General features: G+C 41.0%; 3 protein-coding genes across 4 annotated transcripts in view; 2 read left to right on the plus strand and 1 right to left on the minus strand.

The window, feature by feature from the left end:
* Nucleotides 1-17712, minus strand: part of LOC133575681 (uncharacterized) — a 515078-nt gene that overhangs the window by 434987 nt on the left and 62379 nt on the right. The window lies entirely within an intron of this gene.
* The window catches only part of LOC133575686 (uncharacterized), a 208620-nt gene that overhangs the window by 154138 nt on the left and 36770 nt on the right, over nt 1-17712 (plus strand). The window lies entirely within an intron of this gene.
* On the plus strand, nt 1247-12688 carry LOC133575737 (uncharacterized). The gene is made up of 2 exons (XM_061928545.1): nt 1247-1578; nt 11363-12688. Exons 1-2 carry the CDS (start codon nt 1539-1541, stop codon nt 12652-12654), a joined length of 1332 nt encoding a protein of 443 aa, XP_061784529.1. The 5' UTR covers nt 1247-1538; the 3' UTR covers nt 12655-12688.

The raw sequence follows: 17712 nt of genomic DNA on the forward strand, positions 1-17712 counted from the left end.
CCTGCTGCTGACCTGCTCTATGGAGATGGAGATTTCAAGTTCCAACAGGACTTGGCGCCTGCACACAGCGCAAAATCTACCCGTGCCTGGTTTACGGACCATGGTATTTCTGTTCTAAATTGGCCCGCCAACTCCCCTGACCTTAGCCCCATAGAAAATCTGTGGGGTATTGTGAAAAGGAAGATGCAGAATGCCAGACCCAAAAACGCAGAAGAGTTGAAGGCCACTATCAGAGCAACCTGGGCTCTCATAACACCTGAGCAGTGCCAGAAACTCATCGACTCCATGCCACGCCGCATTAACGCAGTAATTGAGGCAAAAGGAGCTCCAACCAAGTATTGAGTATTGTACATGCTCATATTTTTCATTTTCATACTTTTCAGTTGGCCAACATTTCTAAAAATCCCTTTTTTGTATTAGCCTTAAGTAACGTTCTAATTTTGTGACACACGGAATTTTGGATTTTCATTTGTTGCCACTTCAAATCATCAAAATTAAATGAAATAAACATTTGAATGCATCAGTCTGTGTGCAATGAATAAATAGAATGTACAAGTTACACCTTTTGAATGCAATTACTGAAATAAATCAAGTTTTTCAAAATATTCTAATTTACTGGCTTTTACCTGTATATATATAGCTAGAATTCACTGAAAGTCAAGTATTTCTTATATATATATATATATATATATTAACCACGCCCCCAACCTCGCCCCCGCCCCACCCCCGACCACGCCCCCACCCCCCACCTCCCGAAATCGGAGGTCTCAAGGTTGGCAAGTATGCGCTACTAAGTGAGGGGAAACTGAGTGAATAATAACAGGTTATATGATTATTTATTTAAACTCATATTTGGGCCGCTTTATAATGAATATGTCGGCATTTATTTGTAAAAAAACAAAACAAAAAAACACCAAATTATTTAGGGGGCTTAAGAATATTTTAGGGGGGCTTGAGCCCCCCTAAAATAGGCCTAACAACGCCAATGGCATGAAACATATCCCCGCGACGGGAGGAGAATCACTCGCGGCATTGGGGCAAGCAGAGCAGAGAGCGAGAGCGTTGTCGTTCACTGAGTGATTCATGTCGTTAATCCGCGGCGAACGAATCGTTCGCTCAGTCCCTCCCCCCGCCCCCATGATGAGTAGCTGGCTGCGTCGTTCGCCGACGTCGAGGGTTCAGTGAGTCAAAGAATGCGCCAGTTCCACTCAATATCGGCATGGTCGCGGCGGAGCTCAACTGACCTGAGAAAGGAACGAATCAGTTTATGAAGTGATTCGGTTCAGAAGATTCGTTCATTCGAACGAATCGTTCGCGAACGACACAACATTAGCAGTTTGCTGCTATGGCTCGACATGTTCATACCTCGACCTCCTGTACTGTAGAATGTAGTATGGACCATAGGACAGGACGAAGACCTCCTGTACTGTAGAATGTAGTATGGACCATAGGACAGGACCAAGAAATCCCGTTAAGAAGCCTAAGATGCTCTACTAGTCTGCTGGAAATCCAAAGAAGAAGAACGATGACAAAGCAAAATGGCGTTTGACGGAGAAGGCCTAAACGTGGCCATTATAGGTCTGTATTTTAACCAGTGTGTACATGTACACATACATGTAGTTTAGTAGAGTAAATATCGTTAAGAATTGTTTTGTATTCGGTTACATTAGTCTGAGCGAATTTTGACGCTTCTCGTGCTAGCTAGCTTAGCTTAAGCTAGCGAGCTAGCTTAGCTTGTTAGCTTCTACGACATATATGTACATCTGTGCACGGGTTACGCTAAGTAGGGAACTAATGTGAGTGTTAAAGTGTTGTGATTGTGTGAAAATGTGCGAAAGAACGATGGCAAAGTATGAGGAGGAACTTTGTCCAGGACAGGGGTCGGCAACCCAAAATGTTGAAAGAGCCATATTGGACCAAAAATACAAAAACAAATCTGTCCGGAGCCGCAAAAAATTAAAAGCCATATTACATACAGATAGTGTGTCATGAGATATAAATTGAATTAATATGACTTAAAGGAAACTAAATGACCTCAAATATAGCTACAAATGAGGCATAATTAAGCAATATGTACATATAGCTAACCTAAATAGCATGTTAGCATCGATTAGCTCGCAGTCATGCAGTGACCAAATATGTCTGATTAGCACTCCACACAAGTCAATAACATCAACAAAACTCACCTTTCATGCACAACCTTAAAAGTTTGGTGGACAACATGAGACAGAAAAAGAAGTGGCATAAAACACGTCCTAGAAAGTCGCAGAAAGATATACATGTAAACAAAAAGGTGAGTTCAAGGACTGCCAAAATTAGTAGGACAAAACGGCGCTCCCCAAGTTCTCGAATCACTGAAGCATGTTTAATACAAACAGTGTGCTTTATAACAATTAGGGAGGTTTGTGTCATGTTTGTCCATCCATCCATCTTCTTCCGCTTATCCGAGGTCGGGTCGCGGGGGCAGCAGCCTAAGCAGGGAAGCCCAGACTTCCCTCTCCCCAGCCATTTCGTCCAGCTCTTCCTGTGGGATCCCGAGGCGTTCCCAGGTCAGCCGGGAGACATAGTCTTCCCAACGTGTCCTGGGTCTTCCCCGCGGCCTCCTACCGGTCGGACGTGCCCTAAACACCTCCCTAGGGAGGCGTTCGGGTGGCATCCTGACCAGATGCCCGAACCACCTCATCTGGCTCCTCTCGATGTGGAGGAGCAGCGGCTTTACTTTGAGCTCCCCCCGGATGGCAGAGCTTCTCACCCTATCTCTAAGGGAGAGCCCCGCCACCCGGCGGAGGAAACTCATTTCGGCCGCTTGTACCCGTGATCTTGTCCTTTTGGTCATAACCCAAAGCTCATGACCATAGGTGAGGATGGGAACGTAGATCGACCGGTAAATTGAGAGCTTTGCCTTCCGGCTCAGCTCCTTCTTCACCACAACGGATCGATACAGCGTCCGCATTACTGAAGACGCCGCACCGATCCGCCTGTCGATCTCACGATCCACTCTTCCCTCACTCGTGAACAAGACTCCGAGGTACTTGAACTCCTCCACTTGGGGCAAGATCTCCTCCCCAACCCGGAGATGGCACTCCACCCTTTTCCGGGCGAGAACCATGGACTCGGACTTGGAGGTGCTGATTCTCATCCCAGTCGCTTCACACTCGGCTGCGAACCGATCCAGTCATGTTTGTCCTCCTACAGAAACCATATTAAAACAACTTTCTTTTTTTTCCCCTCAACTTTTTCCATTTTTCATACTTTTTTGAAAAAGCTCCAGAGAGCCACTAGGGCGGCGCTAAAGAGCCGCATGCGGCTCTAGAGCCGCGGGTTGCCGACCCCTGGTCCAGGAGAAGGAGCGACAACATCAACTACTATTATTATAAGAATCATCATCACGTTGAGTTACGCAGAACAGGTTTAGTTACTTCTTACTCTCACAAGGTCACGAACGTTCTAATTTATTATTAATTAATTCTTAAATATATTGTGTATAAGAAGTTGGGTTGTCTTGAGAGGATGATGCATTCCGTCTACTTGTAACGTGGCCTTGCAACCACGTCGTTGTTGATTGATTGATTGATTGAAACTTTTATTAGTAGGTTGCACAGTGAAGTACATATCCTGTACAATTGACCACTAAATGGTAACACCCCAATAAGTTTTTCAACTTGTTTAAAGGGGAACATTATCACAATTTCAGAAGGGTTAGAACCATTAAAAATCAGTTCCCAGTGGCTTATTTTATTTTTCGAAGTTTTTTTCAAAATTTTACCCATCACGCAATATCCCTAAAAAAATCTTCAAAGTGCCTGATTTTAACCATCGTTATATACACCCGTCCATTTTCCTGTGACGTCACATAGTGATGCCAACACAAACAAACATGGCGCATAGAACAGCAAGCTATAGCGACATTAGCTCGGATTCAGACTCGGATTTCAGCGGCTTAAGCGATTCAACAGATTACGCATGTATTGAAACGGATGGTTGTAGTGTGGAGGCAGGTAGCGAAAACGAAATTGAAGAAGAAACTGAAGCTATTGAGCCATATCGGTTTGAACCGTATGCAAGCGAAACCGAGGAAAACGACACGACAGCCAGCGACACGGGAGAAAGCGAGGACGAATTGGGCGATCGCCTTCTAACCAACGATTGGTATGTGTTTGTTTGGCATTAAAGGAAACTAACAACTATGAACTAGGTTTACAGCATATGAAATACATTTGGCAACAACATGCACTTTGAGAGTGCAGACAGCCCATTTCAGGCGCGCTAAGAACATATATTTTTCCACGATTTCAGCACTCAGGTTAACCATACCTAAATAGATACAAAATACTGCATTACACAAGACTACCCGAATGTACTCGAATGATTGAAAAAAATAAATGTTTTTAAGCTAAATTATCGGTAAACACAGTTTATGTATAATAATTTACGTAAAACCGCCAGTAATGAATAACGTTTTCATCAATTACCGTATTTTCCGCACCATAAGGCGCCCTGGGTTAAAAGCCGCGCCTTCAATGAACGGCATATTTCAAAACTTTGTCCACCTATAAGCCGCCCGGTGTTGTAAGCCGCATCTAACTGCGCTAAAGGAATGTCAAAAAAACAGTCAGATAGGTCAGTCAAACTTTAATAATATATTAAAAACCAGCGTTCTAACAACTCTGTTCACTCCCAAAATGTACGCAAATGTGCAATCACAAACATAGTAAAATTCAAAATAGCGCAGAGCAATAGCAACATAATGTTGCTCGAACGTTAATGTCACAACACACAAAATAAACATAACGCTCACTTTCTGAAGTTATTCTTCATTCATAAATCCCTCGAATTATTCTCCTTCGTTGTCCGAATTGAAAAGTTGGGCAAATGTGGGATCCAAAATGTCGTCTGGCGCTGTCTCTCTGCCTCCCTGTCTTGGTGAACGTCACGTGTGTTCGCCTTCTGTCATCCACTGTTCCCACGCAGTTAGCAGTCTAGCTTCGAAAGCCCTGTTGACACCAATATCTAGCGGCTGGAGGTCTTTTGTCAATCCACCCGGAATGACGGCGAGTATTGAATTAAGCGTGTCTCTTAATGTGATGTTATGAGCTAGCAAATATAACAACTACACTACCCAGCATGCAACGATAGTGACGAGCATGCGCGGTAGCCCTGAGAAGCGTTGTTGTATGCTGGCAGTTAGAATGTGGTTATGAGCACGCTGTGAGTAAACGTTGAGAACTCAGTTAACACGCCTCGTCTGCATTATTTATAATTAGACAGACAACACACTTAATAGGAGCCATTTTGGGGTCTTTACATAAACACACAAATGGAAATGAAACGTCACATATCCCAGCATGCACCGCGCGCTTCTTCTACGGGGAAAAAAGATGGCGGCTGTTTACCGAAGTTGCGAGACCGATACTTTATGAAAATGAATCTTAATATTTATCCATATATAAAGCGCACCGGGTTATAAGGCGCACTGTCAGCTTTTGAGAAAATTTGTGGTTTTTAGGTGCGCCTTATAGTGCGGAAAATACGGTAATATATTCTGTAGACATACCCTCATCCGCTCTCTTTTCCTGAAAGCTGATCTGTCCAGTTTTGGAGTTGATGTCAGCATCTGCTTTGAGTGTCGCAGGGTATCCACACATTCTTGCCATCTCTGTCGTAGCATAGCTTTCGTCGGTACCATTTCGTCGGCTTTCCCCACAGCCTCGTATTTTGAACAAATTCCGTCCAATTTCTTGCCACTTTGGCATCTTTGGGCCACTGGTGCAACTTGAATCCGTCCCTGTTCGTGTTGTTACACCCTCCGACAACACACCGACGAAAGTGAGAAAATGGCGGATTGCTTCCCGATGTGACGTCACGTTGTGACGTCATCGCTCGGAGAGCGAATAATAGAAAGGCGTTTAATTCGCCAAAATTCACCCATTTAGAGTTCGGAAATCGGTTAAAAAAATACATGGTCTTTTTTCTGCAACATCAAGGTATATATTGACGCTTACATAGGTCTGGTGATAATGTTCCCCTTTAAGTCGGGGTGCATTTAAATCGATTCATGGTACAAATATATACTATCATCATAATACAGTCATCACACAAGTTAATCATCAGAGTATATACATTGAGTTATTTACATTATTTACAATCCGGGGTGTGGGATGTGGAGGGGGGTGGGGGTTAGGTTTGGTTGATATCAGCACTTCAGTCATCAACAATTGCATCATTAGAGAAATGGACATTGAAACAGTGTAGGACTGACTTGGTAGGATATGTACAGCAAGTAGTGGACATAGAGAGAGAGATCAGAAAGCATAAGAACAAGTATGTACATTTGATTATTTACAATCCGGAGAGGTGGGATGTGGAAGGGGGAGGGTGTTTGTTTAGGGTTGAAGTTGTCTGGAGGTGTTGTTTTAGTGCGGTTTTGAAGGAGGATAGAGATGCACTTTCTTTAACACCTGTTGGGAGTTCTGTCTGTTCTGATGAGTTACATATCCCAGTCCCTTTGTAGAATAAATTGTTAAAAGCCTACTGAAATGCGATTTTCTTATTTAAACGGGGATAGCAGGTCCATTCTATGTGTCATACTTGATCATTTCGCGATATTGCCATATTTTTGCTGAAAGTATTTAGTAGAGAACATCGACGATAAAGTTCGCAACTTTTGGTCGCTGATAAAAAAGCCTTGCCTGTACCGGAAGTAGCAGACGAGTAGCGTGACGTCACAGGTTGTGGAGCTCCTCACATCTGCACATTGTTTACAATCATGGCCACCAGCAGCGAGAGCGATTCGGACCGAGAAAGCGACGATTTCCCCATTAATTTGAGCGAGGATGAAAGATTCGTGGATGAGGAAAGTGAGAGTGAAGGACTAGAGGGCAGTGGGAGCGATTCAGATAGGGAAGATGCTGCGAGAGGCGGGTGGGACCTGATATTCAGCTGGGAATGACTAAAACAGTAAATAAACACAAGACATATATATACTCTATTAGCCACAACACAACCAGGCTTATATTTAATATGCCACAAATTAATCCCGCATAACAAACACCTCCCCCCTCCCGTCCATATAACCCGCCAATACAACTCAAACACCTGCACAACACACTCAATCCCACAGCCCAAAGTACCGTTCACCTCCCCAAAGTTCATACAGCACATATATTTCCCCAAAGTTACGTACGTGACATGCACATAGCGGCACGCACGTACGGGCAAGCGATCAAATGTTTGGAAGCCGCAGCTGCATGCGTACTCACGGTACCGCGTCTGCGTATCCAACTCAAAGTCCTCCTGGTAAGAGTCTCTGTTGTCCCAGTTCTCCACAGGCCAACGGTAAAGCTTGACTGTCATCTTTCGGGAATGTAAACAATGAAACACCGGCTGTGTTATCCGGCACAACAGTCAGGGGGTGCATTCTACGGCGGGGGTGCGTTATCCGGCACAACACCTGCCGCAATACACCGCTTCCCACCTACAGCTTTATTCTTTGCTGTCTCCATTGTTCATTGAACAAATTGCAAAACATTCACCAACACAGATGTCCAGAATACTGTGGAATTTTGCGATGAAAACAGACGACTTAATAGCTGGCCACCATGCTGTCCCAAAATGTCCTCTACAATCCGTGACGTCACGCGCAGGCATCGTCATACTGAGACGTTTTCAGCAGGATATTTCGCGCGAAATTTAAAATTGCACTTTAGTAAGCTAACCCGGCCGTATTGGCATGTGTTGCAATGTTAAGATTTCATCATTGATATATAAACTATCAGACTGCGTGGTCGGTAGTAGTGGCTTTCAGTAGGCCTTTAAACAGTTTCAAGTCAACTCAACATGCTTAATTTATTACAGCATTTGGGAAGCCTGTAGTTGATTTTTATTATGTAAATGTTATATTTTTGTCAACATGTGATAGCAGGGACCCTGCCATTCAAAACTAGGCTGCTCCATTACTAATGATTAATGTAACTATAGCTGAGAAAATAGTACAATAGCAATAGGAGAGACTATCAATCCCTGATCACCATGGAGTTCATGTAGGCTTAATGATGCAGTTGCATTATTATATCAACTATCAGAGACAGAAACTCTTCATTTAACATAATGTCCTCTTTTGCTGCTTCAACACAGCTCAATCAACACAGTAAAAGGTAAAGTGAAATAACAGACAGACAGGGCTTTGCTGTCCGTAACACACACACCGCAAAATGAGCTAACGTTACGCTAAAAGCGAATTAGCCTTCACCTCAAGCCAGGACTGCGAACGAGCTGAGCTGCCGTTTAGCTTTTCTAGAAGGTCAACGGGCTCATAGTGATGTTACTAGTAGTTGACTGGGAGGTGTTTATTATAATTTGGGGAGAGTCCGCTGCCTGATGATTACCTGCTAAACGCTAGGCACTGACTACATGCGCTCTGAATACGCACTGCTGATTGGCTGTTACCACTCTGCGTGTAACCAATCAGATGGTTGTGTGGGTGGGACAATGCTGGGTAGAGTACTGACAGAGACAAGAGGCAGAAAGTGGAGCAGCTTGGTAAGACTTTAGCTTAGAAGGCTACTTAATATGTTCGTGTAGAAACTCGTTCGGTACACCTCCGAACCGAACCGAAACCACCCTACCGAAACGGTTCAATACAAATACATGTACCATTATACCCCTAATATATGTTGATATATTACTTAAAGGGGGAACATTATCACAATTTCAGAAGGGTTAAAACCAGTAAAAATCAGTTCCCAGTGGCTTATTTTATTTTTCGAAGTTTTTTTCAAAATTTTACCCAACACGCAATATCCCTAAAAAAAGCTTCAAAGTGCCTGATTTTAACCATCGTTATATACACCCGTCCATTTTCCTGTGACGTCACACAGTGATGCCAATACAAACAAACATGGCGGAAATAACAGCAAGCTATAGCGACATTAGCTCGGATTCAGACTCGGATTTCAGCGGCTTAACACTGTCTGATAAGATAATTACTAACAACTATGAACTAGGTTTACAGCATATGAAATACATTTGGCAACAACATGCACTTTGAGAGTGCAGACAGCCCATTTCAGGCGCGCTAAGAACATATATTTTTCCACGATTTCAGCACTCAGGTTAACCATACCTAAATAGACACAAAATACTGCATTACACAAGACTACCCGAATGTACTCGAATGATTGAAAAAAAAAAAAATGTTTTTAAGCTAAATTATTGGTAAACACAGTTTATGTGTAATAATTTACGTAAAACCGCGAGTAATGAATAAAGTTTTCATCAATTAATATATTCTATAGACATACCCTCATCCGCTCTCTTTTCCTGAAAGCTGATCTGTCCAGTTTTGGAGTTGATGTCAGCATCTGCTTTGAGTGTCACAGGATATCCACACATTAGAGATGCGCGGATAGGCAATTATTTCATCCGCAACCACATCAGAAAGTCGTCAACCATCCGCAATCCACCCGATCTAACATTTGATCAGAACCGCATCCGCCCGCACCCGCCCGTTGTTATATATCTAATATAGGTTATAAAGATTTTGCCTGTTCAAGAAAGGAGACTGATCCAATGCAGCACAGACATTCGCGTGCCACACTGTCACGACCCAGACGCACACCAGTGCGCAATCATATGGGAGCCGCGCTGAGCGCACCTCCAAGCGCGTCTCGCTGCCGGCGACGGCCGGGTATATGGGCCCGACGCTCCAGCGCCATCCATTTTCAGGGCTAGTTGATTCGGCAGGTGGGTTGTTACACACTCCTTAGCGGGTTCCGACTTCCATGGCCACCGTCCTAGCTGCTGTCTATATCAACCAGGGTGAGCCCCACCCCTTTCGTGAGCGCACTGCGCGCGGAGTGACCCCTGTTACGCGCCCCCGGCAACAGGGGTGGCGGGCAGGTAAGCTGCGCGGGCGGAGCGCGCGGAGTGACCCCTGTTACGAGCCCCCGGCCACGGGGGTGGCGGGCAGGTAAGCTGCTTACCTGCTGCGCGTGACGCCGGCCGCGGCGAAGGCGGACGAGGCGGGGTGTCGGTGCAATGGGCGCGGTGGTGACCCTGGATGTGCGTCGGGCCCTTCTCGCGGATCGCCTCAGCTACGGCTCCCGGTGGGGCCCTCTCGGGGGAAGGGGCCTCGGTCCCGGACCCCGGCGAGGCGTCCCTTCTCCGCTCCGTAAAAGTGTCCATCTCTTTTCTTTTTTTTCTTCTGTTGTGGCATATGCTGCAGGTACCTGCTCGTTTTTCGTATGTGGGTAACAACATTTAACTATGTATATATATTTCCGAATTAGTTTAACTGCCACCCGCCTGAATCTATTTAAAATCTAATTTTTTTTTATTTCAACCACCCGACCCGACCCGCGGATAAAATCTAATTTTTTTTAATTTCATCCGCCCGATCCGCGGATAATCCGCGGACTCCGCGGTTGTGCCCGCAAACCGCGCATCTCTACCACACATTCTTGCCATCTCTGTCGTAGCATAGCTTTCGTCAGTAAAGTGTGCGGAACAAACGTCTGACCATTTCGTCGGCTTTCCCCACACCCTCGTATTTTGAACAAATTTCGTCCAATTTCTTGCCACTTTCGCATCTTTGGGCCACTGGTGCAACTTCAATCCGTCCCTGTTCGTGTTGTTACACCCTCCGACAACACACCGACGAAAGTGAGAAAATGGCGAATTGCTCTTGATCATCTTCGGGACGGTGTGAGCCAAGACGTCCAGGGGGTTTAGCTCGCTCGTCTGCGGGAACAAACTGCCGCCATTGCTTGCCGTGCTACCGAGGGTCCTTTGTCCCTGAATTGCTCACACACTCCGGCAGATTCAATGGGGGTCTGGCGGCAGATTTCTTTGACTTTATCGTTGGAAATGCATCTGCTTTGAGTGTCGCAGGATATCCACACATTCTTGCCATCTCTGTCGTAGCATAGCTTTCGTCGGTAAAGTGTGCGGAACAAACGTCTGACCATTTCGTCGGCTTTCCCCACACCCTCGTATTTTGAACACATTTCGTCCAATTTCTTGCCACTTTTGCATCTTTGGGCCACTGGTGCAACTTGAATCCGTCCCTGTTCGTGTTGTTACACCCTCCGACAACACACCGACAAAAGTGAGAAAATGGCGGATTGCTTCCCGTTGTGACGTCATCGCTCCGAGAGCGAATAATAGAAAGGCGTTTAATTCGCCAAAATTCACCCATTTAGAGTTCGGAAATCGGTTAAAAAAATATATGGTCTTTTTTCTGCAACATCAAGGTATATATTGACGCTTACATAGGTCTGGTGATAATGTTCCCCTTTAATGCTTCATATGACTGAGCAAAGCTGGGCGATTCTAAAGCATCTGTTTGTCGTCTTGTGTCCTGCAGACGTCTGTGAAGAGCATCTTCTACCTGAGGAAGAGGAGTGGAGCTTCCCGATGCAGCCAGAGGAGCCACAGCCCTCTTACTTTAAAGAAGAAGGGGAAATGCCAGAGACCCCGCACATTAAAAAGGAAGTGACCTCCGACATTAAACGGAACATGAAAGAACCACTGAATCCCCACTTGAAAGGGGAAGAGGAGGCGCCACAAAGCTCCTGCCTTAAAGAGGAAGAGGAGGAACACAGCATCAGTCATGAGGGAGAGCAGCTTGAATGGTTGGAGGAGTTCCCAGTGATAAGAGTTATTGTGAAGAGTGAAGATGATGAGGTCGAAGGTGAAAGTGAGGAGACGAGAGAGGCGGAGCCTCCAAGCAGCAGCTCAACACAACACATGACAACAGAAGCTGATGGAGACCACTGTGGAGGATCACAAGCAGACAAGCTCTTAGCTCCACTATCAGATAGTGAGGACACAACGTCACACTCTCCTGACACTGATGAGGAAGACTCTAAAGATGATAAGACATGTCACACTCGCTTCAAATGTTCTCACTGTGACAAAACCTTTAATTACCATTGTCGTCTGAAAACACACATGAGAAGACACACTGGAGAAAAACCATTTTCTTGCTCAGAATGTGGTAAAGGTTTTGTACTACGTCAAACTTTAAGAGTACACATGAGAACACACACTGGAGAAAACCCTTTTACCTGTTCAATCTGTGATAAAGGTTTTGGGACAAGTCACGGTTTGAAATTACACGTGAGAAGACACACTGGAGAAACCCCTTTTCCTTGCTCGGTATGTGGTAAAGGTTTTGTACAAAGTCAAAGCTTGAAAGTACACATGAGAATACACACAGGAGAAAAACCTTTTATCTGTTCCATCTGCGGTAAAGGTTTTGTACAACGTCAAAATTTGAAAGTACACTTGAGAATGCACACTGGAGAAAAACCTTTTACCTGTTCAATCTGCGGCAAAGGTTTTGTACAAAGCAACAGTTTGAAAGTACACTTGGCTACGCACACTGGCGTAAAACCTTTTTCCTGTTCATTCTGCGGTAAAAGTTTTACAGAAAGTCAATGTTTGAAAAGACACACTAAAATACACACGGGGGAGAATTCACATTTCTGTTCAATCTGCAACAGAGGCTTTTGTGACCGAGTGAACCTTATAGTACACATGAGAAAACACACGGGTGAGAAAGTGTTGAGTTGCAGTGTGTGTGGTGAAAGATTCTCTTACAAGAAACAGTGTGAGAAACACAAGTGTGCTGGTGAGAACAGCAGCAGCAAATGAAACTGCAGGGTTTGAAATAAACGGTTGAAACTTTGTTAACTTTGACTTTCTAACATCAAAACATATAACATGTGGGACATCATTGTTGTGCTTCTCCATATATAGATTAGATATTCTAAATCAGCGCTTTTTGTTTCGTCAAGTACATCTACTAATATGAAACATTGTGTACTTTTATATAAAGGAGCCATGTGTAAAAATTTGGCCAGAAATGGTACTGCAATCACGGTCAAAATTTTATATAAAAGAGCCATATGTAAAAATCTGGCCAGAAGTGGTACTGCAATCACGGTCAAAATTCTGTAGTCAATCAATCAAGCAAAGTTTATTTATATAGCCCTAAATCACGAGTGTCTCAAAGGGCTGCACAAGCCACAACAACATCCTTGGCTCAGATCCACCACATCAGGGCAAGGAAAAACTCAACCCAATGGGATACAATGAGAAACCTTGGAGGGGACCGCAGATGTGGGGGCGGCAACATATGTCAAATTTGAGGAAGCACATGGCGGTAAGTAACGTTAGTAGATAATTTGGCTGTCACCGTAGGCTGATGTTAGCTTCCCTGCTATGAATCACTGTCAAATGTGGGGACATTTATTAACGCACTGCAGCCTCACAGACACACACACTCACTCATGCATACAAACACCAATAAATGATAAATGGGTTATACTTGTATAGCGCTTTTCTACCTTCAAGGTACTCAAAGCGCTTTGACAGTATTTCCACATTTACCCATTCACACACTGATGGCGGGAGCTGCCATGCAAGGCGCTAACCAGCAGCCATCAGGAGCAAGGGGTGAAGTGTCTTGCCCAAGGACACAACGGACGTGACTAGGATGGTAGAAGGATTGAACCCCAGTAACCAGCAACCCTCCGATTGCTGGCACGGCCACTCTACCAACTTCGCCACGCCGCCCAATCACAAGTACACAGTGTGTTCTCAGGTGCAGCCCACACCTATCAGTTTATGGTTTGCGTAAAGGCTAACTTGTTATTTTCCTTCGTAATCTCTGCCTACTAAGCCTATGGTGCTGTTAAGTTATTGTGGCTAAATTTTCCTTCATTTTTTGTATGTTAATGTATTATTATTTAATATATGTTATTGTTTTAGTTGCTTAAGAGATATTCCTGGCTCTGAATTTGCTCATTGCTATTTTTATGTTTTTGTGCATTATTTGTTGCTGTCGTCATTGAACGAACAATCAGTTACTCAGTACTTGAGTAGTTTTTTCACAACATACTTTTTACTTTTACTCAAGTAAATATTTTGGTGACTACTCCTTACTTTTACTTGAGTAATAAATCTCTACAGTAACAGTACTCTTACTTGAGTACGATTTCTGGCTACTCTACCCACCTCTGGGCGTGTGTGGGTGTCACTGATTTCTACACTGATCACATTTCACGGCTGTTTTTACATGTACCCTAATCTGCGATCCCAATGCTTTAAGACTGCATATTTTTTTTCATACCAAGTTGAAGAGGGAAGTTTGCCAAGCATGTAAAAACACAGTACAAATTGCGGAATAAAACATATCGCCAATACGCTGTTATATGGATGTGCGGGGTGTCCAAAGTGCGGCCCGGGGGCCATTTGCGGCCCGCCGGTCATTTTTTAACGGCCCCACGGCACATTCTAATAATACGATTAAAAAAAAATCTAAACATAAAAAATGGTATAAAAGAGCAAACAGGTGAAATGTAACAAGAAAATGTTACAATGTTTACTCTAATAACACAAAGCTGCCATGCAGGCTGTTTCTTTCTTAAAAAATATATAATTAATCAAAATCAATGTTATTATGAATTATTGACTTATTCAAGGCTCCATTTACATCACATTGAATATTCCACTTTGAGATAGTTTTTTGGGGGGAAATGTTGCATATTTTGTGTTTGCCATTTAAAAAACAAAGTTAGTTTTTTTTAAAGAAGGGCCTAAAAAAAAAAAAAAATAACGTAAACAACAATAAAAAATTATAATTGACGGGTAGATCTGAAGTTGATCTTAAAACAATTGTGTTAAAAGTTAGAAAAAAATTGTTTTTTTTTAACTTTACTGAGCAGGACCTTTTTGGATCCCCAATCATTTTAGTGGGACTATTTTTTTTTGAGTGTCATTGCTCAAAAAATAATAATTAATTGCAATCCATGTTGTTGTGAGTTATTGACCTGTTTAAGGCTCCAATTATTATATCATCCAAAATATTCCATTTATCATTTTTATTGGGTGAAAATATTGCATACTTTGTGTTTTTTCCATAAGAAAACACATTCTAATAATACGATTAAAAAAAATCTAAACATAAAAAGTGGTATAGAAGAGCAAACAGGTGAAATGTAACAAGAAAATGTTACAATGTTTACTCTAATAACACAAAGCTGCCATGCAGGCTGTTTCTTTCTTAAAAAATATATAATTAATCAAAATCTATGTTATTATGAATTATTGACTTATTCAAGGCTCCATTTACATCACATTGAATATTCCACTTTGAGATAGTTTTTTTGGGGGAAATGTTGCATATTTTGTGTTTGCCATTTAAAAAACAAAGTTAGTTTTTTTTAAAGAAGGGCCTAAAAAAAAATTAAAAAAATAACGTAAACAACAATAAAAAATTATAATTGACGGGTAGATCTGAAGTTGATCTTAAAACAATTGTGTTAAAAGTTAGAAAAAAATTGTTTTTTTTTAACTTTACTGAGCAGGACCTTTTTGGATCCCCAATCATTTTAGTGGGACTTTTTTTTTTTGAGTGTCATTGCTCAAAAAATAATAATTAATTGCAATCCATGTTGTTGCGAGTTATTGACCTGTTTAAGGCTCCAATTATTATATCATCCAAAATATTCCATTTATCATTTTTATTGGGTGAAAATATTGCATACTTTGTGTTTTTTCCATAAGAAAACACATTCTAATAATACGATAAAAAAAAATCTAAACATAAAAAGTGGTATAGAAGAGCAAACAGGTGAAATGTAACAAGAAAATGTTACAATGTTTACTCTAATAACACAAAGCTGCCATGCAGGCTGTTTCTTTCTTTAAAAGAATATAATTAATCAAAATCTATGTTATTATGAATTATTGACTTATTCAAGGCTCCATTTACATCACATTGAATATTCCACTTTGAGATAGTTTTTTTGGGGGAAATGTTGCATATTTTGTGTTTGCCATTTAAAAAACAAAGTTAGTTTTTTTTAAAGAAGGGCCTAAAAAAAAATAAAAAAAATAACGTAAACAACAATAAAAAATTATAATTGACGGGTAGATCTGAAGTTGATCTTGAGACAATTGTGTTAAAAGTTTAAAAAAAAAAATTATGATTTTATTTTTATTTTTTTTAACTTTACTGAGCAGGACCTTTTTGGATCCCCAATCATTTTAGTGGGACTATTTTTTTTTGAGTGTCATTGCTCAAAAAATAATAATTAATTGCAATCCATGTTGTTGCGAGTTATTGATCTGTTTAAGGCTCCAATTATTATATCATCCAAAATATTCCATTTATCATTTTTATTGGGTGAAAATATTGCATACTTTGTGTTTTTTCCATAAGAAAACACATTCTAATAATACGATTAAAAAAAATCTAAACATAAAAAGTGGTATAGAAGAGCAAACAGGTGAAATGTAACAAGAAAATGTTACAATGTTTACTCTAATAACACAAAGCTGCCATTCAGGCTGTTTCTTTCTTTAAAAGAATATAATTAATCAAAATCAATGTTATTATGAATTATTGACTTATTCAAGGCTCCATTTACATCACATTGAATATTCCACTTTGAGATAGTTTTTTTGGGGGAAATGTTGCATATTTTGTGTTTGCCATTTAAAAAACAAAGTTAGTTTTTTTTAAAGAAGGGCCTAAAAAAAAATAACGTAAACAACAATAAAAAATTATAATTGACGGGTAGATCTGAAGTTGATCTTAAAACAATTGTGTTAAAAGTTAGAAAAAAATTGTTTTTTTTAAACTTTACTGAGCAGGACCTTTTTGGATCCCCAATCATTTTAGTGGGACTATTTTTTTTTGAGTGTCATTGCTCAAAAAATAATAATTAATTGCAATCCATGTTGTTGCGAGTTATTGATCTGTTTAAGGCTCCAATTATTATATCATCCAAAATATTCCATTTATCATTTTTATTGGGTGAAAATATTGCATACTTTGTGTTTTTTCCATAAGAAAACACATTCTAATAATACGATTAAAAAAAATCTAAACATAAAAAGTGGTATAAAAGAGCAAACAGGTGAAATGTAACAAGAAAATGTTACAATGTTTACTCTAATAACACAAAGCTGCCATGCAGGCTGTTTCTTTCTTAAAAATATATATAATTAATCAAAATCTATGTTATTATGAATTATTGACTTATTCAAGGCTCCATTTACATCACATTGAATATTCCACTTTGAGATAGTTTTTTTTGGGGAAATGTTGCATATTTTGTGTTTGCCATTTAAAAAACAAAGTTAGTTTTTTTTAAAGAAGGGCCTAAAACAAACAAACAAAAAACGTAAACAACAATAAAAAAATTATAATTGACAGGTAGATCTGAAGTTGATTTTGAGACGATTGTGTTAAAAGTAAAAAAAAATGTATGATTTTTTTATTTTTTTTAACTTTACTGAGCAGGACCTTTTTGGATCCCCAATCATTTTAGTGGGACTATTTCTTTTGAGTGTCATTGCTCAAAAAATAATTAATTGCAATCCATGTTGTTGTGAGTTGTTGACCTGTTTAAGGCTCCAATTATTATATCATCCAAAATATTCCATTTATAATTTTTATTGGGTGAAAATATTGCATACTTTGTGTTTTTTCCATAAGAAAACAGGATTTTATTTGACAAAAAGGGCATACAACTTTATATTGACCTTGAATAATAATACTGAATAATGTGAAGGGAACTATATTTATATAGCACTTTTCTCTAGTAATTGTCGGAGGCAGATATTTACATATATCCGTATTTAAGTGTTACTTCTTTACTTTCATAATCATATTCCAAAGACATGCACCTGGGGATAAGT

This window comes from Nerophis lumbriciformis, linkage group LG33 (genome assembly GCF_033978685.3).
Source record: "Nerophis lumbriciformis linkage group LG33, RoL_Nlum_v2.1, whole genome shotgun sequence".
Taxonomy (NCBI): domain Eukaryota; kingdom Metazoa; phylum Chordata; class Actinopteri; order Syngnathiformes; family Syngnathidae; genus Nerophis; species Nerophis lumbriciformis.